This window comes from Candoia aspera, chromosome 2 (genome assembly GCF_035149785.1).
Source record: "Candoia aspera isolate rCanAsp1 chromosome 2, rCanAsp1.hap2, whole genome shotgun sequence".
Lineage (NCBI taxonomy): Eukaryota > Metazoa > Chordata > Lepidosauria > Squamata > Boidae > Candoia > Candoia aspera.
In genome coordinates this window covers 147,177,020-147,199,691 of record NC_086154.1, presented here as the reverse complement: position 1 = coordinate 147,199,691, position 22,672 = coordinate 147,177,020, and the positions used below count along the sequence as shown (strand labels likewise).

Below are 22,672 nucleotides of genomic sequence, written 5' to 3'. Positions count from 1 at the left end.
TTCCTGAAGTCCACATCTCTTAAAGTTACTAAGGTTGAGAAACACTGGCCTAGAGTGTTCCTCAGATTGCTCATGAATATAGTAGCATATTGTATTAATAGGATTCAATATATCATTGTACATTTTTGACAGATCAGTCAACTATTTCTATGCTACTAAGAGGTCTACTTACACTTAAGTCATTTGAAAACTTTCCTTTCTTGTATCCTGCATGGAGATGCAGCCTGGTTCTTGGATTCCTGTAGCATTTCCTTAACAAGGTGGAGGATATTTTACTGGAGTCAAGACTGTTGATGATGCCCTATTTTTAGCTGCTGATTCTTGTAAGGAGATGCAAATGACAAAATACTTATTTATTTGTTAATCGAATTTATATCCTGCCGCAATTATAGAATACTCTTGGCAGTGAAGCAGTACTTAGAATCAATAATAGGTTGGGTGGATGGATGGACACATTAGGAAAAGAGATCCGGGCGAGGTATAGGAATAATATTAGGAGTTTCTATTCTGGGAGGGGCTGCAATTCTTTAAAAGGAAGAGGTGTGGGACTTCGGCTGTTCTCTGGTCTTGCAGTGTCACTGTGACCCAGTTGGCTTCAACAGCATGGGGTACTTTGTTTCTTTTGAGTGGTTCATCCCATTCTGGAATCAGGATCATAATCCAATAACTACCCATCTGCAAGGATTCTTTAGGGATAGTGAAAGAAGAATTGCATTGAGCTTGCACTTATGGAGGGCTCTCTGTCCAAAATACGGGTTAGAAATGTCCCTAAGGAAGGATCGGTATTTTTCATCCAGGAATGTGAGACTAATCTACAATATAATCCTAAGAATTATTTCAGAATTGTGATTTCCCCACACACTCCCACTTGTCCATTGACTTGAAGGGACAGAAGAATGGAGGAAAGTAAAGGACACTGCCATAAGATATAGTGGGACAGGAGTGGATAGTGGTGCTGGTGGTGGGTTTAAAATGATCTCTCTGTCCCTAACTTCTGAATCTCACTGAAATATAATATATGTGGAGCTGCCCTTGGAACTGACTGTGAAGAATTGCCCTATATTCATGTCATGCCAAATGAAAGAGAAATCAAAGGCTCGTCTTACCAAAAACTATGTTGAGCTAAGCAGTAAACTGTTTCCCACATTTTATTGCTCACCAGGAGACTGCATTATGCCCGAAGGTTGGGCTACTGTTTTCATATGTTTCCCTACCTTCAACCTGGTGCTACTTCTGCTACCCTTTGTTTACTGCCTCTGTCCCTATTGCTGCTGCAGTAAAACCGTTGGAAAGGTGCTCTCTTGCTTTACAGAAGTAGTTGTATTGATCTCATTATAATTTATTTCAACAAACATCCTTAGGATTGTATTGCAGAGACTCTTAAGATCTGCCCCCTGCATCCTTATGGGATCCTAGCTAAAGATATGCTGATGGACAGTGGGGTTCCAGAGAGAGCTTGGGGTTTTCCGTGAGGATCTGATAGGTGGCTCAGCCAAGGCCCTGATTGCTGCCTGGGGAAGATACTAGGGTGGCCACCTCTGACAGCTAATCGACAGTTCCAGCTGCAGTCATTAAGCAGATCACTGCAGGTTGTTAAACGTGACATCATGTGACCATGACTTGCAACTTCCTGCCAGCTTTCCCATTGACTTTGCTTGTCGGAAGCCAGCTGTGAAGGTTGCAGATGGCAATCATGGGACCATGTGATGCTGCAGCAGTCACAAATGCATGCTGGTTGCCAAGCACCCGAATCACAATCATGTGACCCTGGGGACACTACAATGGCCTCAACTTTTGACGGCCAGTCACAAGTCTCCTTTTTGAGTGCTGTTGTAACTTCAAATGGTCGCTGAATGAGTGGTCAGTAAGGGAGGACTACATGTACTGTTTTGTATAGTTTGCCTTCAACAGAGTAAATAAAATTAAAAATGAAATGACTTTAGATGAAGCTGATGTATTATTCATTCAGTTCCTCCAAGCCCAGCTTTCTTGCAGCTGTGGTTTTACATTTCCCAATGGTACATTAAGTTCATCAACTTTGCTTTAAAAAATCAGATACATCCCAGCAAGCTACATGTGTGTTAAATGGATCTATATACATGTTATTCTACAAGGGACATTGAGGAAAACATCCTCCAGACCCACTCCTTGAAGCAGTGAAGCAGATGGAAGGTTGAAGGTGGCTGCTTTGAGACCATCCTTCCTGAGGCTCTTCAGGAACACATCTACATGCCCAGATACTTCCAGTTCTGGCTTCCAGATGAGGTTCATGGCAGACTAAGACATGTCTGAAGAAGCAGAGATGGTGTTGTAGCGGTGACCAGAGGCCAGATGATGAATTCTGGCTGGCAGAGCCTTTCCGGATAAGGAGAGACCAAGAGATCGCCCACCTGCACTCTGAATGGCTGCTCCTTGTGAGGAGACTGCAAGAATTGAATGTTCTTGTGGTTGACTCATGAGTTGAGTGGCTCGGAGATGAGGAAAAGACAGCACACTTGTACCCTCAGCACAGCCTCTAAAGGACACTGGGTTCGCTCAAAGCCTCATTTTCTTAATGACTTTTGGAAACAAATCAATTTACAGTTAAAGAGAGATCTTCAGAGCAGCAGGAAGAAAAAAAAAGCCACTCAGTAAGTTAGCCTTCATTCCAGATCAAAGAAAGAAAAGAAAAAAAAGGAAAACAATAATTTTAAGAATTTAAAACTAACAGCAAAAACTTAGTAAGATTTTGAATACTGCTCACTTGAGGGAATGATATTAAAGGCCAAACTGAAATACTTTGGCCACATAATGAGAAGACAGGACACCCTGGAGAAGATGCTGATGCTAGGGAGAGTGGAAGGCAAAAGGAAGAAGGGCCGACCAAGGGCAAGATGGATGGATCACATTCTAGAGGTGACGGACTCGTCCCTGGGGGAGCTGGGGATGTTGACGACCGACAGGAAGCTCTGGCGTGGGCTGGTCCATGAAGTCACGAAGAGTCGGAAGCGACTAAACGAATAAACAACAACAACAATTAGATGAATAGACCATACCTTTGTGGGAATGCTGATTGTTTAACATCAAAGGGAAAAGACAATTGCTGGATTTTATAAAATGAAGAGATAAATGTAATGTGAGATAGACTGTGTGACTAATGAGAGAGAGAGAGAGAAGAGAGAGAGAAGCCTGAACTATATTTACTAGTGATTTATTAGTGACTGGAAATGCCTTACGGACTTTTGATTTATGGATTTGATGATTAGAAAGGGTAGACTATGAAAAGTAGGAAGTTGTAACCTTAGAGAAAGAGGGTAAAATATGAATGTACGTGTAACTGCTGTTAAGATTGGAAGCCATTCTTTATAACCCTTTCCTTTCCTTTCCTTCTTTGCACTTTTCCCCACTTATTACTTTTCTTTACTTTCCTTTTTTCTTTCAAAATCTGTAGTTTTTATTCTTTTAAATATTTCTTTAAACAGATACACACACACCCACACACTTGTGCCAACTTATGCAGTAGCTGGGGCTGCTTCACTGTTTCAAAGGAATTATGAATGTCTAATGTGTGGTTTACGCAGCAGCAAGTAGTTCCAACTTGTCTTCATCTGTCAACCTGGGAAAAACGGTGTCTGGAGTGCAAACCAGAATTTACACTCAATTTGAATTTGAAGTATTTGAATCCAGAGTTTTCTGGCTTTTTACACGTCCACCAAACGTGATGAAATGTCCCTTCTTGTTGTTCACATTACCAACATAAATTTGAAGTGCCTTCATACATTCCAGACAATTTCTCTGGTGACATATATCAGTACACCATTTTATAAAAATTCTCTTTAAGGTTATAAATTTCAATCCTTTCAGCCACATATTTTCCCACTGTTGCATCTATATATTATAACCGAAGATTTCAGCTTACTTTATCATACATTCTTTCATTATTCTTCTGTTTCAAATTTCAATAAAAGTTTATACATTTTAGCAATTACATGTTCATCATTTGTACGCAATTCTATTTCAAACTCAGTCTTACGATGTTCAAAACCATAAATTCTTTTGTCCACTTTAAATCTTTCAATAATTGTAAATAAAAGAACCATTGAAAACTATATCCCTCTGCCACCAGTTCTTCTCTTGATCTTATTTTACATTCCCCTTGACAAAATTCTAGTATCTCACGCTAAGTTAGCCATTTGTGTTTGCCTGTAAAACGCTTCTTGTGCTGAGATCCGCAAAGGTATTTTCTATTCCATATTCTCAATATAGCATGTCTAACATGATTTTTAAAATCCACATTAACCTTGACCTTGACTTTCTCATACTACAGATACCCATGTTAGAAATGTGTTGGACATTTTGGAATATTTGGAGCAACATAATGAAAAACAAGCTGCATTGATCTTTTTAGATGCAGAGAAGGCCTTTGACAATTTGAACTGAGCTTTCTCGTTCAAAGTTTTGGAAGATACGAACTTTGGAGAGAACTTTATAAAATGGGTAAAATTGATTTACACTTCACAGAAAGCACAAATAATTGTTACTGGAGATCTAACAAAACCCTGTGAGATACAAAAAGGAACAAGACAGGGATGCCCACTGTCTGCTCTCTTGTTTATTTTGGTTCTTGAAATACTGAACAGAGATAAAAGACAGGATGAGAGGATTGTGGGAGTAAAGATTAAAAAAGAAACTTACAAGTTGAGGGCTTTAACAGATGACTTGGTGTTGGTCCTGAAAGATCCTTTAAATGGAATTGAAATAGTAATGGGCAAATTAAAAGAATTTGGTGCATTAGCAGACTTCGAGATGAACAAACAGATGTTAACAAAAAATATGAAAATAGAAGATCAAAACAATTGATGAATAAAATGGGTTTTAAGATTGAGAAGGAGTCATAGTGATCTGGGTATCACTATGACAAATCTGAAGTGTATGTTATTTCAAAGTAACTATGTTAAGACGAATGAAGTATGTTAAGATGGGAGAAACTACAACCGTCATTGCTGGGGAGAATTTCTGTGATAAAAATGAATGACAACTGGTGCACCATTTAAACAGTGGCAGGAGGATATATCTGAAGTTAAATATAAGGTATTACAAGATGCAAAGGAAAGAGGATTGGGTTTACTTGATTTGAAATTGTATTTTGCAGCTTGCTGTTTGGTTTGGATGAAAGGGTGGGTGTTGCTGAGAAATAGAAGGTTCTTGGAATAAGAAGGCCAGACCTGAGATTTGGGTGGCATGGATATTTGTGGTACAAGGTCGAGGTTAATGTGGATTTTAAAAATCATTATCCTGCACTGTTTTTTCATTGGAGAGGCTGCCTGCCTACCACATCTTCTCCCAAGAGTTTCACATTCACATAGCCACAGGTAGTTGGCTCCTGAAGACGTTTGGTTTACACTGCATTGGGAATGGCTTGCAAATCAAATGTTGTGAATGAGCTCAGGATGAGAGGTTTTGGGTGCAGCTGCAACAGGTTCATTCTACCCACTTGAAAACAGGAACTACTGTGACCTTCATTCAACAAAGAAGCTGAGTAACTGGGGCGTCTTTGGCTATTTGGTGAAAGTGAGGGGGCAAAAAAGTTGCTTTAAATAATTTTCTTTTCCTAGTGTTCTCCCACATCCAAAAATAATCTTGGAGGGAAAGGAACCTTCATACCCAGATGTTTATAAACAGGAACTGTTGCCTTCCTTGCCTAAAAATGGAGTCACATTTCCTCCCCATCAGTTTACAGATGAAAACAGGGACAGATTTCCAACATCTTATCTGTTCCCCATCTCCCATCTTTTTAATCTGCCTTGGTAGCATGGTAATTTATGCAGCAGTTTCCCCTATGAAGGTGGGGACCTGGAATGAGAAGAGGGCAGGTAAGACCTGTCCCTTGGACCTCTGAAATGATCCCGTAAAACCCCAACGTTGGAGGCTGGGCTACTGAAACAGGAGAGGCCTTATACCTGCCAACAGATGTTTGGCATGACAAAGTGTTTTGCTGCTGATAAGTTGTATACATCTGGTGGGGGGCTGAATTACTCCTACCCATCCGTAAGTTTTCTCCTTTTTCAATCTGTTTCAGTAATGTGTTCCCATCATTATGCTGCTGCAAATGTTGTTATCTTGGCTAGATATACACTTTACCTGAACATGTCCTGTCTCCTATCAGAACACAACTAGATGTTGTTATTCATATAACAAAACATGTCAATATATGTCTTTTTTAATGCAGGTGGGCTGCTAGCTGATCTCCACCAGGATCTGGGCAGCAGCCATCTTTTGGCTCTGGGCTCTGTTGTGGCCTTCCGCATACACTGTGATGGTGCCATGTCTTGTTCTGCCTTTACCTACATGTGCCCCTAACTGGCTTCTTAGCAGTCACTGAAGTAGCTAACATGCCCCCTGGTCATTTGTACCTCTCCAACCCTGTTGTGCATTTACTCTCAAAAACAAAACACTACAGACCTTTGCAGCTCAGAGACTTCCTATTTCAAGTATTTACTTATTTATCAACCCAAGGTTCAAATCAGAATGGAGCAGAAAAATTCTGCAAGGTCGAACTAGACATGTGATGCTTGTATCACTTTAGATGCAAATGTATCAAATATGTACTTTCTTCTAGGAGAAAAGAGTTCTGAAAGAGGAAGAGAAGGGGGAGAGGGTGCCATGCAAACCGGCGCCCCCAGGACTCATTTCAGCAGTGTGGTTAGAAAGGACATCATGGCTGAAGCAATAGCAGCCAGAGTGGTCCAACACTGGCTGAGTAGATCCTGACCAACAGTTTAATCTGGGACCGTCTCAGTCTCAAAAAAAGTTTGGAAACAATAATAAAATGGGACTAAACATTTAGTTCTATTTAAAACATGTTTGGAGTTGAAATGCCACCATATTATTGTCTGAACAGTACAAAGGAAATGATTCAAAATGAGACACTCAATGACTTCTAGAAGAAATTTATTGAAAAATAAATATCCTTGCAACACTTTTAAGATCTGGTCTTAATGCTCAAAATTATTTTGAGGACACTGTAAAAAAATTTATATAATCTCTGCTTCCCACCCGCTGCCTTATGCTCAATCTTGCTTTGCCACCACCTGTAGGTGATGAAGAAAAAACAGTTTTGATATAAATGTATTTTCTTGCCTCAGCACCACTGAGCCCAACTTTGATTATAAATTAGCAATGATATAATGCAAGTCTTTATCCTGAAATCAGATTTCTTTAGAATTAATTCATAGAATCATAAAGCTGAAAGGGACGATTTAGGCCTTTAAATTCAACCTTTCAGTCAGGGTGGGAAACTGCATTAAAGCATCCCAGACAGGTGACTGTCTGCTACTGCGTGCCAGGATCCAGCAAAGAGGAATCACCTCTGGATTCCATTGTTAAATTGCTCCTGTCCCTGCCCCCCGCAAACATTCAATCATAATCTGTTTTCTACAATTTAAGGCCATTATTTTATTTCCTGTACTCTGGACAATGGAATGCAGCTCTTGGTCTTCTGCATGATACCCCTCCAGGTATTTGAAAGGTGCTATAATACCCCCTACAAAATGGGCTAAAGCTACCCGGCTCCCTCAGCGTCCCTAAGGCTTGGTTTCTGCTTCCATGTCCAGAACTGGGCTCACTACTTGGACTGGGGTCAGACCAATGCAGGATAGAGCACTATTTCTTGTAATTTAGACACTATGAGTATATAATCCTTAATGATTTTTGTGACAGTAGCCCCTCTTGGGATCTCCCGCCGGCTCATTCTGAAAGACAAAGAAAGGAAGTATAATACTTTTGTCCTGAAGCTTTCACGCACCTTTGGAAGAGAGAACACAATTACACCAAACTGGCCTCCCTGCAGCCAATTAGTAGAGATTCAAATGTCATTCTTCAATGTAGATTTCAAAGCTACAAGAGACATTCAGCAGACTTTCTCTGTTCCTCAGAAGTTACCCTTCCAGGTTCCATTTTCCTGACTGGCCTGTAATTACCATTTATTTTGTCCTGTTTCATTTAGATAAACGTGCATCATAAAATAATTCTCAGCAGGCTGTAAACAAAATCACAATCTAGACTCAGAATTAAACTACACTTGTGATTAAGAACACCTTTGCATCTAACCTAAAAAAGGCAGTTTCCCACAACTGAAAAAAAAATGTAATTACCTTAGTTGGGTAACTGATAATTAAAGAAACCAGAATGGCAATATAGAGGGAACATAACCTGTACCTTTCCTGCTTCCACCCTGAAGAATTTCCCCATCATACACATGCGTTACATCCTTCTGGTGCCAATGGGAAACTACTTCCCTGCTTCAAGCAACTCCAGCTTAAGGGATTTTATTGCCAGAAAGATAAAAAACTTAATCTGTCTTCTATGTTTGCTGATCCTATTTTTCCAGATGATACAATTCTAATTTTTTAAAAGCCTACTAGTGAGGCCTATAGAACAGCCTATGGCTAGCAGATCAACTAATGCCCCATCATTTTCAATGAAATTCTTACTCCCAAAATAAGAATATGGAAAAATACTCTTAGGAATTCCTACTTTAGCCATTTATCCAATACTTGTGAAGCGGAAGAGGGGAACTGTTACTATTTTTAAAAAGTAGTTCTTGGTATTAGGGTATTTCCTCTTTTGCTTTGTGGGGTGATCACTTGGATGCAAACAGTACGATGGCTTCTGGTCAAGAATTTACAGGATCAGGGTAAAACCACCTTAGCAGACATTGCAGGAAAAAAAATGCAATGGAATGTAAGGCAGGCAGGGATTTTTGTTGTTGCTGGGGGCTGTCCTTTAAAAAAAATCTTTGAGGGCTACAGGTGGTATGGCATTATCCCTGAGGGGTGTGGGGGCAGAGATATTTATCCTATTTTGTGTGTTTTTGTGGATATTTAAAATAAAGGTAGCGCTAAGCTTTTGCTTGTCTGAATTTCCAGAGTTATCTGGGGTGGTGCTGGGGGCTGCAGGCCGTGTACAACCCACTCAGCGTATATAAAGCCACAGGACACAAAACTTGGCCTAAAAGCGGCAGCAGTGGGTAAGCTATTATCACTCTTTCTTCCATGGGTCATTCCAACGAGTGGTATTTGAAAGGGATGGGATGGGACTGTAGAGTACCTCTTAGGAGGATGAATTGGGAGCAATTATTTGAGAGCTGATGCTGTGGCAAAAGATTTCATTATCATTTTTTGCTTGAAAATGGGAGAAATACTTTTTATCACAACCCTCACATTTGCTTTGATGATCTCTACAAAAAGCAAAATTAGATTTTTGAAGGAAAACCTTTTAGAAACCACAGCAAGTATTTTAGTAAAGACTGAGTGTCCCACCTTAAAAAATTATATTCCAAATTTCACAAGCCTTATTAGGCAGGATGCCTTCTTTGTTGCTTAATCAATTAACTCTATTAGATCAACATAACCAAAGGCCCATAGCCTGCCTTGGCTGAGAAGGGCTTTGCGTGGCTACATATAGTAACTTATGGAATTAGTACTCCCCTCCCCAAAACCTATTACATTGGCTGACTTGAACCTCTAATATTCAAGTCTGTGAATGACCACATCAACATACGCACAAGAAAGAAGCTCCAGAGAGGTACCCAAAGAGAAAGTCTGTTTTCAACTCCAGCCTTGAGGTAAACTCTCTTCCAGGATCCAGAGGTGCCCCTTCCACCTGCCAAATAAAGCCAGGTTACAATTCTAGTTCAGTATTAATTGTGTGATAATATTGGTCACACAATGGTCATCCAGGTTCCTTCAAGGACAGGTTTTAAACCATGCATTCAAGAGACAAGATCAAAGACAAGGATCAGCAGCTACTTCATTATAGAAACAAGAGGTTGACTCAACACAGAAACAAGGCTGATACTAGGTCTTCTGAGGTCACTTAAGTAATGTAGAACAAGGTTGCACTATAGGTCAGTTACTCTGCAGCCACTTCCACTAAATACGATGTGCAACTCAACACAGCATTCTCTTAGAATATTCTGGACCCTTGCATAGGATTTACTCTAACTGAAGCTTAAAGTGATTTGACACCCAGAAGTTTCCCTTCTGGGTGGGCATATTAAATTCTTGAAACAAGTCCCACCATCTATTATCACCAGCTACATTGGCCAGGGATAATGGAGTTAGGAGCTAACACATGGTATCACATTTACAAGTTTGGTATTTTTTGTAACGGTTTCATTTTTCTAACATACGGAGTTTATCACACTTGATACCACTCTTTAGACCTCTGACTTAATTCATGCTGTTGTCATCTCCTCCCATGGGGTGGGGGAGCTGCATATTAAAACACTTCAATATACTTATAATTTGGTATGAAGTCTTCCAGTTTCATTACTTGCATCTTCGTTTCAGTATTTGCACTGTTTTACTATTTTCTATTACATACCTATGCCACATGAATTTTGTGGTTTAAAGTGATAAATGATACCACAAAATCAGCAAGGGGTCAACAAGCTGTCCTTTTCCAACTGTTAAGGATAAAAGGCTTGGGGCTTAAAAAGCAACAGTTCAGAAGCCCACTGTCACAAAATGATTTTTATAAATACAGTAAAAGGCTAGCTTAGATATCCTTTCTGAGGCCATACAGATTGACATATACTCTATTCCACCCAGTATCAAGAATCTGCATGAACAACAGCTGAATTCTAGTCAGTATTATGAATTATACCAAGGAAATTTGCATGATTTTCTTTCCTTTTTAATATTGTATAATATAATTGCATTTGCTGATTTGAAGGATGGTGAATGAATTCCGCAAAGGACTGAAATCCTGCCCTAATAGCCCTTTGCTCTAATGCTTTAGCAAGAAACACATATACATTCAAAGGTATTTTAACAGCCGTGTATCTAGAAAATTTCTTCCGCTGAAACAAAACTTGTTTTCAGAAAAATAATGCAGACCTATTAGATGCAAATTTTGTAGCTCAGGGTTGAACTGTGGAGTCCTTGGTGCTCTCTGAGCTGTTTTCTTGCAGACATTTCATTGCCAGACTAGGCAACATCTTCAGTGCGAACAGGGAGAGGGCCTTGCTCTGTTTATATATAGTGGCTTGCCCTGCTTGTGCTGGTAGGGGTATTGTTCTCTCCTTGGGACAGACTCAACCATAGTTTCAACTGGGAAATTGTAAGCATCCTAAACCAAGCCAAATCCAAAAAACACCAGAGAATTCCTGGAAGCCTGGCACTCAGACAAAGCAGCCAATCAACAGACACACAGAGGTAAACACATACTATTCAAGAGAGACAATAGAAAAGCCAAAAGATCAGAACACCTCCTCACCAGCAATCAACACTCAGATATGCAAAAATCAACACTAGGATTAACACCAGATTGACAACCAAACAGCACAATACACCCTAATCAAGGAACTATTAACTCAGTCAATCAACCAAGCAGCAAACAACAGCCCAAAGAACTCCCAAGGTGAGAATACCCTCACCAACACAGGAAGGGCAAGCCGCTATATAAAAACAGAGAGCAAGGCCCTCCCCCATTTGCACTGAAGATGTTGCCTAGTCTGGCAATGAAATGTCTGCAAGAAAACAGCAAGGCTGAGAGAGCACCAAGGACTCCAGACCTAATAGAGTTTGATGATTCTCTAACTCAAGTGATTATGCATACAGCCCCACTATGTATTCATTGTGATTGTCACAAGATCCTTTAGGAACTCAAGCTTCTGGGAGGATCAATGTGCAAGATGAGCAATGACTGACAATCATCTTTTAAGAGTTTACATATTCTCCACTCATGGATAAAAAACTGAGGCAGCAACAAATGATAGTGCTTGGGAATGTGGAACCAGATGATAATTATGTCACCATAGTTAAATGGAATCTCACATTACTGATTATCTTTTGTAATGTGTTTATTTGCTGTATCTAAGCAATGCATAGGTTGGCAGGGAGTCCTAAAAGGCCACAATGGTGTCTTGTATACAAAGCTTTAACAGCCCTGTATCATACAAAAGAATCAATAGAGAAGTGCAAAATTTTTATTGTGAAACACCTATGTGTAAATTAACCATTTCAACCATTTGGGACGCAGTCTAAACTTCAAAATACTTCTGAGACTTTCACAAAATTTCACACCTGAAATGTTTCAAAACAAAGTATTTTGCACACTTCCATGAGACAACACAGAAAGGATCCGTCTATTCTAAAGCTTGATTTTCAAGCTTTTGCTGAAACATCTATATGAAATCACCATATAAAATCTTATGGTTGTAGCCTGCCTACTTGTGTGATGGAGTCTTCTATCAAGGTTTCTGTTTATCAAGTACCCATGTAGTTACTTAGCATGTGCGCCAGTTACTGCAGCCTTAACATGGCTAAGAGTTGAAGTGTTAAAATGTCAAGAACAGAATTCATTTTCAGAAGGGCATTTAATAGGCTTCGTGAAGCCAAAGAACTGAATACAGGAATTCCTTAACCACTTTTAGTACAATATTGAGTTACATGTGAGTCTTCCAGTTTAAAAGAAAAATATAAACAAACAGTTTTTCAAGAACAACTTGCAGGTTCTGCAAGCTTCAAGTTCTAGGTACATCATACAGTATAAATTCTGATTTCTGAAGATCAACACATGAGTCTCCCTTAATAATCAAGGGGGGTTGCCTTCCACCATGCCCCTTCCTCACTACATCATAGGACTTTTACAAAACTACAAGGTTAGTAATGCATTTATAAAAACAAGGAGGATCTTCACACCTTGCTCAGACTCTGGGGAATCATGGGTGAAATATAGGTCAGACCCCCCCACCTTAGCTTGTTAAAAGAAATCCGGGGGGAAAAAAGCAATGAAAGTATTATTTAAAATGCTTAAATACACCTGTAAAAAATAAAAAAGGAAAAATAAAGCAAATTAAAAAGTTTTCCTCCAAAAAGCTCTAACAGGCCATCCTGTAGCAGAAGCTGTTGGGCTGCTTGTGATAAGACTACAAAAAGGGAAGATACAGGTAGAGAACTAAACAAGATTCAGCGAAGCTCCAAAAATCTTTATAAATACAGCCATTGGAAGGACGATCTTGATTCAGGAAGAATTTATGCTCGGTGCAAGCTGAGAACGAGAAGCAGGTACAAATTGTAAAGCACACTGAAGAAACTGGTACATTTTACTAAACTAGTCTCCCTCCTCCCAACCCAGGCCAGATTGTTTACAGCCTTGGGTGATGGTGCTGTCAACTAACCTCAGAGAGAGTGTGAGGAAAGGGGGGAAAAAAAAAAAAGCTTCCTTTGTTATGGGGATGTTTGCACACACTTTTCTTGTTCAAAAGAGGTATGTGGTGGTTTATTCACCAAAATTTATGGTTCAGAGGATGTTTTTGTGCACGAGGACTGCAGTCAGGATTTTTACAGACTTGCCCAACAGGGTCCTTTAAGAATCAATTTGTAAAGATGTTGGACTGTCCCACTGTTTTTCTCCAGCAGCAGGACAGTTCGTTTATGCTATATTCTGCTGGCAAAGTTACAATAGGCACTTGGAAGGCTAAGTTCTACGTTTTACTAGCTACTACATAACAAGAGCAAAGGATGCTTAAACCCACTTGAATGCACCAAAGAAACATACTTACCTAATTATCATAATTGTCTCTGTAGGAGCTTCCAGAGTAACGGTCCCCATAGCCTCCCTGATTCCTGGAAGAAAAACCGCAAAAAACTGATTTAGGCCACTGCTAGATTACAGTTAAATTGCGCAAATAATGCTCATACTGAGAACAGAACTCATTACATGCAAGTAAAAAATTACTTTCTCCTTTTAAACTTCATTATTACAAACATGTACAAACGACAGTTGCGTCATTCTGGATATATTTTATCATGGCATCTAATATAAATTACAAGTAGGCAAAATCAACTATTTTCATGCTTCTATTAATTATGTATTTCCTACAGAGATTTTTTTTCTTTGGTTGTAGTGCTGAGCAGAGGTGCTGATTTAAAGGGTGAATGTGATCCGGAGCATGGACAGGCAGAGAGTTGGCACCTGTCCAGAACTGCTTAAAGCAGTTGCATCTTTTCCTGGGGTTATGTGGTTGCTGCCATGCTATCCCAACAAGAGAGATACTTGGTTAAGATGCTCCTAATAGGTGTTACATGTGCACACATGTGCACTCTTGATCATAACCTGCCCTTTGAATCCAGAACTCTGCACAGCTCTATCAGTTTATATTACCTGGAATTAGGCATCCAAGTTATGAATGGATTCTCATGTAATTCTGTATTTAAGAACCCCCCAAATTCGTCTTCAAACTTTTTTTAAGTATTTATCTAAAGTCTCATACCCCTAGAAGATGTAAATAACAATAATCAAGAATTCTACTGCAACCAAGTCAAACTGTATGCAATTGAAATTGTCTCATATTCTTTCTCTGCTTACATCTGTTTCAATCTCTCCCCTTCTAGTTTCCCTTTGTTTTAGATTACGAACCCCTTGGGTTAGGAACCCTTTCAAGCCTCTACCACAAAGTATTATCATACATACAAATGTTCTATACAGTAATGATTTTACTGCAATATATAACAATAATAATTGATTAAATTTATATGCCACCCAACTTCCAGTGACTCTGGGCTGCTTACAAATTGTTAAAAACATTTGAAACAAACAAACAAAAAAATACAAAACAAAGATGGCAGGGATAACAATCCAAATGGGAAGAAAAAAAAGAAAAGGGAGCTTCACTCATGCTTGCCACCGGCCTGGGTGAAGAGCCAGATCTTCAGGGCCCTTCGAAGCACGAGGGCGGGGGCTGTTTGAATCTCAGGGGGAACCTCATTCCGGAGGGCAGGCACCGCTACAGAGAAGGCATGCTTCTGGGGTCCTGAAAGATGGCATTGTTTTAACTGAACGAACCCAGAGAGTGCCAACCCTGCCAGACTGGCCTGGCCAGGAAGATACTATGGGAAACAGGTGGCCTCTCAAGTAACCAGGCCCTACGCCATGTAAGGCTTTATAGGTAGTGACCAGCATGATGAATTGCACCTGAAAGCAACCTGGCAACCAGTGTAGCTCATGAAGCAAAGGTGTTACATGGGCATACTGAGGCATGCCCATCACTGTCTATGTTGCTGCATTCTCGACCAGTTATAATTTCTGCATTGTCTTCAAGGGTAGCCCCATGTATAGCGCATTGCAGTAGTCAAGCCACGAAGTGACCAGGCCATGAAGTGACTGTCTGAAGGGCTTCCCCCGATCTAGGAAAGGGTACAATTGGCACATCAGTTGTAGCTATGCAAAGGCCTTCCTGGCCACAGCTAAAACCTGATCATCAAGGAGGAGCTGAATCCAGGAAGACCTCCAAATTATGCATCAACCTTGAATGAGGAAGTGCCAGCCCATCCAAGGTCAAAGATGGGATATTTATTTATTTGATTTCTATAGCCGCCCATCTCAGCAAGTAACTCTGAGCAGATATGCCCAAATCTGGGCAGTCCAAACGCCTGCAGCCACTTGGTCTTAGTAGGATTGAGTATTTAATTTAATATATTAAATTCATATCCTAAAATACATCACAAAACACACCAACTGTGGCAATGCAGAGTTTGGTCTAGTGATTAAGATGCTGGGCTAGAAACCAGGAAGCTGTGAGTTCTAGTCCCACCTTAGGTATGAAAGCCGGCTGGGTGACCTTGGGCCAGTCACTCTCTCTCAGCCCAACTCACCTCACAGGGTTGTTGTGGTGGAAAAATAGGAGGAAGGAGTATTAGGTATGTTCCCCTCCTTGAGTTATTTATAAAATAATAAAGGCAGGATAAAAATAAAATAAAATGCCTACTAACCTTGGCAATACCTACTAAATCTTTACATCCCTTGAGGGCAGAAAAAAGCAGAATTCTGAGCACACTCCCCCCCGCCCCGACATTCTAATCAACCCAGCTACAATACAGGAAGAATCCAGCATATTCTATTAAATTATAACTTTGTACCTATCTATTCCAAGCAGTTTAGAATAGTGTGTTAAATATATTATCCTTTCTTTAAGACACAGTATGTTATTAACAGCAGGGAAGCACGTTAACACCAACAGTTATGCATAGCCAATTCATTTTCTCTAATTGTTAAAAAGGCATTTTTAAAAAACAGCTCTCACATCAAGGTTAAAGGAAAATTAACTAAAAAATCCTTAGTATGGAAAAAGGATGGCAATCCATTCAAGGATGTTCTGAGCTGAATTAATCTGAAGCAAAGCAAAGTATCATGAGGGGCAGTATCAGGTCTTAAGACAGAGTAGAATTGCTGGAAGCAGCAACTAGCTGCTTCTGACATACTTTGCTCTATCATTTCTAGAACCACAGTTGACTTTTAAAAATTGTCATTGCTAGGAATGAAATAGAAAACCTCCGGTGGCATCCTGGAGTGATTTTACAGGGCAAATAGGAGGCTGGTATGCAATGTCCCCTTTCTGCCTTCAGCAGCTCCCAGCATGGCTTTTTCTACTGACCCACCCACCCCTATTCCCAAGGGCTCCCCTTCCCTTGGTTGCCAAAGTATTGGCCTGTGTGCCCATTCTTTAATGTAATGTAATGGCTTCTCAGTAGTATGAAACCAGTGTCCAGCATGCAATACCCCACTGGCCTGCCCACACCCAATTCCCAATGCTTTCCTTTCCCTTCTCGCCCTCTTATGGGCTGCTCCTTGGCTTTTCATATTTTCCCCACCATCCCCCAACCACTTCTGCCTGGAATAACCATATTTTGATCAGCATCTGGACCAAAACACTATTTTGTTCTGTTTATTGAACCAGTATGTATTTGTGTATGTTTCAGTTCAGGCATGGAATATTTTGAGCATCCCTAGTTGTCGTTTTTCATGCCCAATCTGCAAGGATCACGATTTGCCTCTAAAAAGCTTACCTGCTGCCATAATAGTCTCTGGATCCACCATAGCCACCGCTTCTGTTGTCGTAACGGCCTCCTCCATATCCACCGCCTCCTATGGCAAAAGTAAAAGGATCTGTTAAGTCTTATTGTTTCCATGCAGTGGAGGTTTATGACAAGAGTGAGTATTATAGGAAAACTCACCTCTAGAAAATCCACGTCCACGCCCTCTGCCTCCAGAAGAGCCACGGGAGGACTTTCCAGCCTGGTCAACTCTGATCTGGCGCCCATCCACAGACTTAATGGAAAGAATGAAATAAACGCTTTTTACCAAGAGGATGATATAATTGCACCTACTGCCAAAAGGAAATTCCTCCTTGGGGTCAGGAGGAAGTGGGTATAGCTGGGTCAAAAACTAAATTTGATTACAGCATGTATGTTCCTTCTCTTCAACAATACCAATTTGATGGCAATTTTTGGAGGGGCTATAGGGGTCGTTCAGGTGCCGCTTGTATTTTTCCACTTTTCAGCTTGAGAAGAGGAACAAACTCCTTTCTATTGCTTATTACGTAATACCCAGAAAACAAATACAACCAGTAAATTATATTCAAACTTTCTGCAGCGTATCAGCATTTCCTTCCTGAGTCAACTTGCCTCCACTAAGCCAAGCAAGTGATGAGTAAACTTTAACCTAGAGTCAGGCCATACCTCAAACATATTTAAATCTCAATAATGCAAAAATTATCTGTGAAAATGCCCCAATGTCTTAAGTGGGCCCAGGATTAGTTTGTTATAGCTTTCAGCTCACAGTGCACATTGGTGAAGGGGAATTACAGTGATTCTGATGAACTGTTTTATGGAGCTAGTACTTGTAATCAGGCTATTCACCCATTAGCTGACATTACTTTTGAGGTGTTTAACGAGTTTTTGGAGGCCTAGGTATTGTTGAAGTTAAAACTTACACTCTATTTTCAGCCTTAAATTAACAGGATTCTGTGAAAAAACCCTAAAATTTATGTAGTCTCTACAAAAATTAAAGCGTTTTCTTCTTACTACTCAGAGTTTAGAAGACATTATGTCCTTCTATGAGGCACTGCTTCAGCAAAGATTAAAAAGGTTGGATTAGATGACTTCTGAAGTACTTTTGAACTCTAGGATTCTAAAAGTTTGATACAGTGGCCCTTACTGTGACTAGATAGCCGTGTAAGTAATGGACATAGCTGCAGGATTTGGGGGAACAGTGTAATATTACAGTTATCAATCTATATTACAGGACAAGTATGCTAGGAAATAGCAAAAGCATAAACCTTCAGTATAAGCATCTTGGTAGTCATCAACTGAAGTTCTCACCTCTCCATTCATGGCTCGCATAGCATCCTTGGCATCTTCAGGACGACAATAGGTAATAAAACCAAATCCCCTGGACCGCTGGGTCTCTCTGTCTTTCACCACCACCACTTGAAATTAAGAAGAGTGTGCAATCTTAGATCACAGATGTTCATGTCTACATCAACTCTTCCAATACCTCTTTTCAGCCCATATTAACTATGTTCAGTTGATTACCATACAAGTAAAATTCATTATTAAGCAATATCTTAGTCCTTACAAGTTAAAATAAATAGCTGATCAAACACTCATCAGTGGAAGCCTTCCATAATATGAAAGAATAAACCCTTACAATTAAAAGAGTGCATACTACTGCACAATTTTAAATACTGCCACTCAAATGAAAGTGAAGGTAAAGAAGCAAATCATTTGTTTAGGATTATGTTACAGACAAAATTACTTTGAAAGTAAAACATTGTACTAAGACTTAAATCAAGCATTATACCAAATGATAATTTAAAAATCTTACATTACTAGGGATGGACAGTGATGGCCGATTTCATGATTGAAATGGCATGCTATTGAATGACTTGCTACATTTTTTTAGTTAATTGGAGTCATGTTAAAACAAGATGGGCAAATCAGATGTTGCTGTTAACTACATTACTCATCATTATTGGTAGTGCACTAAAATATGGGCCATATTTTACTGCAAAATTACTTTTCACAAGATACACTGCCTCCACTCAATTTTCAAGGATTTCTTCCCTGCCACCCTATTTCAACCTATATTCTACTCTTTGTGTACCTGAAAGGTATGGCATACCAATAGATGCAGTGAAGTTCGCTTTCATCTGATCATCCCAGTTATACGTGCTAAATCTGGACTGAGTTTAGTGATCAAGGATAGCATGCCCCACCCCAAAAGGGGTGGGCCAGGCTACAGCTACCTCTCTGACATTCTCATTTTGCATGTGCAGATAGATTTATTCCACAATGAATGGCCATGCCAATTTTTTCCCACCCAAAACAAAACCCACAACCTGTGCTCCCTTCTGCCTTAACCAGGCAATTATTATACCTTGACAGGACTGAAAGGAGTGGATAGCATGTTACAAAGTTTTAGTACATCTTTGCTACCTCCTAATCTTGTCCAGATTTTTGCAGACTGAATCACACTGTTTCTCATGGATGAAACACCTGAAACTGTTTTGGACTATTCTTTGGTCAAAAAGCAAGATCAAACAAACCTTTCAGGATTTTACTTCTGCTCAACTTGAACAGAATGTTAGAACTTCCAGATCAGTGTTTTGTTTGTCATTTAAGGCAAAGTACAATTGTTTTGTTTATACCCTTACTGAAGAGCCATTTTATATACTGCATCACAGTACTGTTGCTAATGTTGCATCTAAATTATTACACAGAAATACAACTGAAGTAAATAAATAAATGTGATTTTGTAAAGTTTAATATTCCAATGTTGACACATTTGAAACTTTTTCTCACCTTCTGCAATGTCACCATATGGTGAGAACAACTGCTCCAAATTTTGTTCATTGGTGTCAAAACTGAGTCCTCCAATGAAGAGCTTTCCTTCATCTGATGCCATTGTCTAAGTGATCTGTAACCAAAAGGCTCTTTATTTAATTCTGACAAACACAACAATGTACATAAGGGCAAAGACGACACTATTTAAAATACTTCTATACTGCAACTTTAAGTGGCTCACAGCAATATAAATACAGTAAACATGGATACACTATTTTAATAGAATCAAGGCTTTAACAGATTATTCATTCTTGTTCAGAAGCGTATTCCTTTATTTAGAGATATGCAAAACATTTCAGATGCAAATTCTTTGTACTGAAAATAAATTTTCTGTTTGACTAGATATTTGTGCTCTGAGCTTGAAATAGTAAGTGTTTTGAACTTTAATTGGGGCCATTTGTAACTGGAAATCTTCTGACAAAGATGGAACAGCTTTTTGAATTTGAACTGTTTTGTGCACCAGTACTTTTTTTTTTTTTACCCTGACAACTGCAGTAAATTACTTACTAATTTAAACTAACAGATGATATAATTAACATTAGTGACTAGACATTGCCCTAGATCAGTGTTTCTCAACCTCAGGAACTTTAAGATGTGTGGACTTCAACTCCCAGAATACCCTAACGAGCATGCTGGCTGGGGAATTCTGTGAGTTAAGTCCACACATCTTAACACTGCTGAGGCTGAGAGTCACTGCCATAGATGACTGGGTGCCAAACTCACATTTTAATTTCCATCCCAGAAATAATATATATGCCTTTTTAAAAAAAGGTCACTGTCATGGTCTGCAGACTTTCACCATGCACATATAGCTTCAACTTTATGTCTGCAATTAGTTTGTTTCATTATCAGCCATTTTATACCTAAGTGAAAGCCTTAAGAATCTTCAGTAGTTTAGCACTACAAAACTAGAATGTCTTCCTCTTGTCTCGCAACACAGACACTTGCAGAGCATGGGTAATTAATTGCCTGTTCCTATATTTGCAGCTATTTATTTTTTGGGAAATAATTTTATTCCAATGATCCCTCTTTCCCATTCATGTTGTTCAATTAACATTTACTTAGAAAAAGCAGTGGAATACAGCCACATAAGTACGTGTATTTAAAAGTTATATTGTTTCACTAAGTCTTACTACCTACAGCACAAATCTAAAACTGCACCTTTACTGCAATTCAGTATAAAGATTTTTTCTGGAGATAAACAGTACTTTGTTATTTCTTTAAAAATCTAAATATGTGCAAAATATTATAGAAGCACAATTTTTTGTGGATTTTAAAGACTAAGCAAGTAATATCTCTTATCCTTTCAGGGCAAGAAAAAAAATTAAACAGGATAGAGATCTCTCATTGTACAAAAAGCAACATTAATTAGCATTTACTAGGCACAGTGTCAAGTTTTATGATACATTCCTTTATAATTTTCGGAACAAATAGGTATAGCAGAATGAGAGGGAGGTTATATATCTGTGTCCAAATCAGCAACCCTAATGAAACAGCAATGAATCAACCACAGCAGTGCAGTTAGCTACACTACTCAAGGATTCTTTTTTGAATTCATCACAAATGCGTAACTAAATTCCGGAGTCTTATTTCTTCATATCAAAAGCACTACGTTATAAACCAGATAGACTTGTGAAAGTTGCTGAGGGAAGTCTTGAAAACCATTTCCCTTTATGTCTTTTCCAATGCCAGTTTTTGAAGACAGGGAGGATGTGTTAACCAATTACATCATTTTATTTTTAATTTTAAAATGGGTATGCCTCCTTCGACAATGTATATCATCCTCTTAATCTCTGGAAAATTGAGAGTCTATACTACTTTCCTACTGAGGAAGCTGTCTTTCAGGCCAACTACAATAATTCAACCTGTGAACTGGGATCAAAGGTATCAGTATCAAACATCATGTCTCCTTTATAAGCTCCGCCTGATCGTTTAGATTTACAGCCTTCATGGCATTGTTACATTCACACAATTGTGAAATACTTATTTCTTGTTTTAAGCGGAACAAATGTACTTCCGTACACTTAAAATACTTATTTACCAGCATTTTTTCTGGAGATTTACATCTAGATACAATATGCACAGGATTTGGTTAAACCCTAATGATCCCAACCGGCACAGGTTATTGTTTAAGAGAATCTAATGCTTTCGTCAGATAAGGATGACAAGGTATACGAGCCTGCCCCACTGCATGGTTCCGGATGGATGGGATCCGGATTCACCAATATAAAGAAATGAAGGCTGTATTTTACCTTCGTGGGTAACGGGGTAAAGGAATAAAGTACCACTGCGGTTATTAAGGGCTTACCTAGAGGCATCTTCCCTCCCAATGAATCCCCCCCCGTAAAATGGCCGCGAGCACGTGGTCCGACAGAATGCGGGAAGGCGAGCGCAGCGCACCTCACGTTCCAGAGAAAAACCCAACCGAGCATGCGCGAAGATAGCTCCCTCGCCGCCCCGCGCGGGGTGAACAGTCTTTGCACACGCTAAGAACTCTCCCTCCGCACCCCGCTATTAGTTCCGCAATCACCGCAGAAGACTATGCTTATCAAACTTACCCCGTTCCTTAGAGCGGCGCGTTGTTTCCTAACCGTCCGTTGGGCGTAAGACAGTGAGAACTGGGTTTAAAACTAGCGCATGCGCGTAAGCGCCCAGTAGTTCTTTCTGGGCAACCGCCATTTTGTAAAGCGTCTCTCCCTCCACCATTCCCCGCGTTAAAGAAAGCCTTTCTCCCTAATTCTCTTCGCTAGTCCTCACCCCAGCAACCACCGCTCCCACAAGAGCCCGACCGCTCTCCGACCAAAAGCACTCACCGAAACCGGCCTCGAAGCAAGAGCTACGTAAAGACCCGTCAGCTACCGAGGCAAGAGGTATCGCGATGGCGGCGAGAAAAACACGAGTGTTAAAGTGAGGCTGGTTGGCCACGCCTACTGCGCGGCTCCGGAACAGCTATTGGTTGGAGCTGCGAGCGGGTGGGGCTTAGCGGAAATAGCGGAGACGCC

The 22,672-nt window shown here is 39.8% G+C and overlaps 1 protein-coding gene across 4 annotated transcripts; it reads right to left on the bottom strand.

The window, feature by feature from the left end:
• Nucleotides 1-6,913: 6,913 nt before the first annotated feature.
• On the bottom strand, nucleotides 6,914-22,604 carry LOC134490798 (cold-inducible RNA-binding protein-like). Of its 4 annotated transcripts, XR_010067248.1 has the most exons (8): nucleotides 22,428-22,570; nucleotides 19,629-19,743; nucleotides 18,147-18,253; nucleotides 17,001-17,094; nucleotides 16,833-16,911; nucleotides 13,550-13,613; nucleotides 9,545-9,642; nucleotides 6,914-7,730 (listed from the first exon to the last, which is right to left on the bottom strand). XR_010067248.1 is itself a non-coding variant. In XM_063294083.1 (7 exons), exons 2-6 carry the CDS (start codon nucleotides 19,729-19,731, stop codon nucleotides 13,550-13,552), a joined length of 447 nt encoding a protein of 148 aa, XP_063150153.1. In that variant the 5' UTR covers nucleotides 19,732-19,743; nucleotides 22,428-22,570; the 3' UTR covers nucleotides 6,914-9,642. The 4 variants fall into 4 exon arrangements, 3 of the variants coding, with proteins under 3 accessions (XP_063150153.1, XP_063150152.1, XP_063150151.1); XM_063294083.1 differs by having other exon boundaries at nucleotides 6,914-9,642; XM_063294082.1 differs by lacking the exons at nucleotides 6,914-7,730; nucleotides 9,545-9,642 and adding an exon at nucleotides 12,343-13,035 and having other exon boundaries at nucleotides 22,484-22,604.
• Nucleotides 22,605-22,672: the final 68 nt, after the last annotated feature.

Bases quoted from the DNA above. Each gene is read 5' to 3' on its own strand.
- LOC134490798 (XM_063294082.1), bottom strand. From the start codon at position 19,731: ATGGCATCAGATGAAGGAAAGCTCTTCATTGGAGGACTCAGTTTTGAC. The intron at 18,254-19,628 runs GTGAGAAAAAGT...CTTAATTTCAAG, and splicing joins ATATGGTGACATTGCAGAAG to TGGTGGTGGTGAAAGACAGA. The intron at 17,095-18,146 runs GTGAGAACTTCA...CTTTCCATTAAG, and splicing joins TGCGAGCCATGAATGGAGAG to TCTGTGGATGGGCGCCAGAT.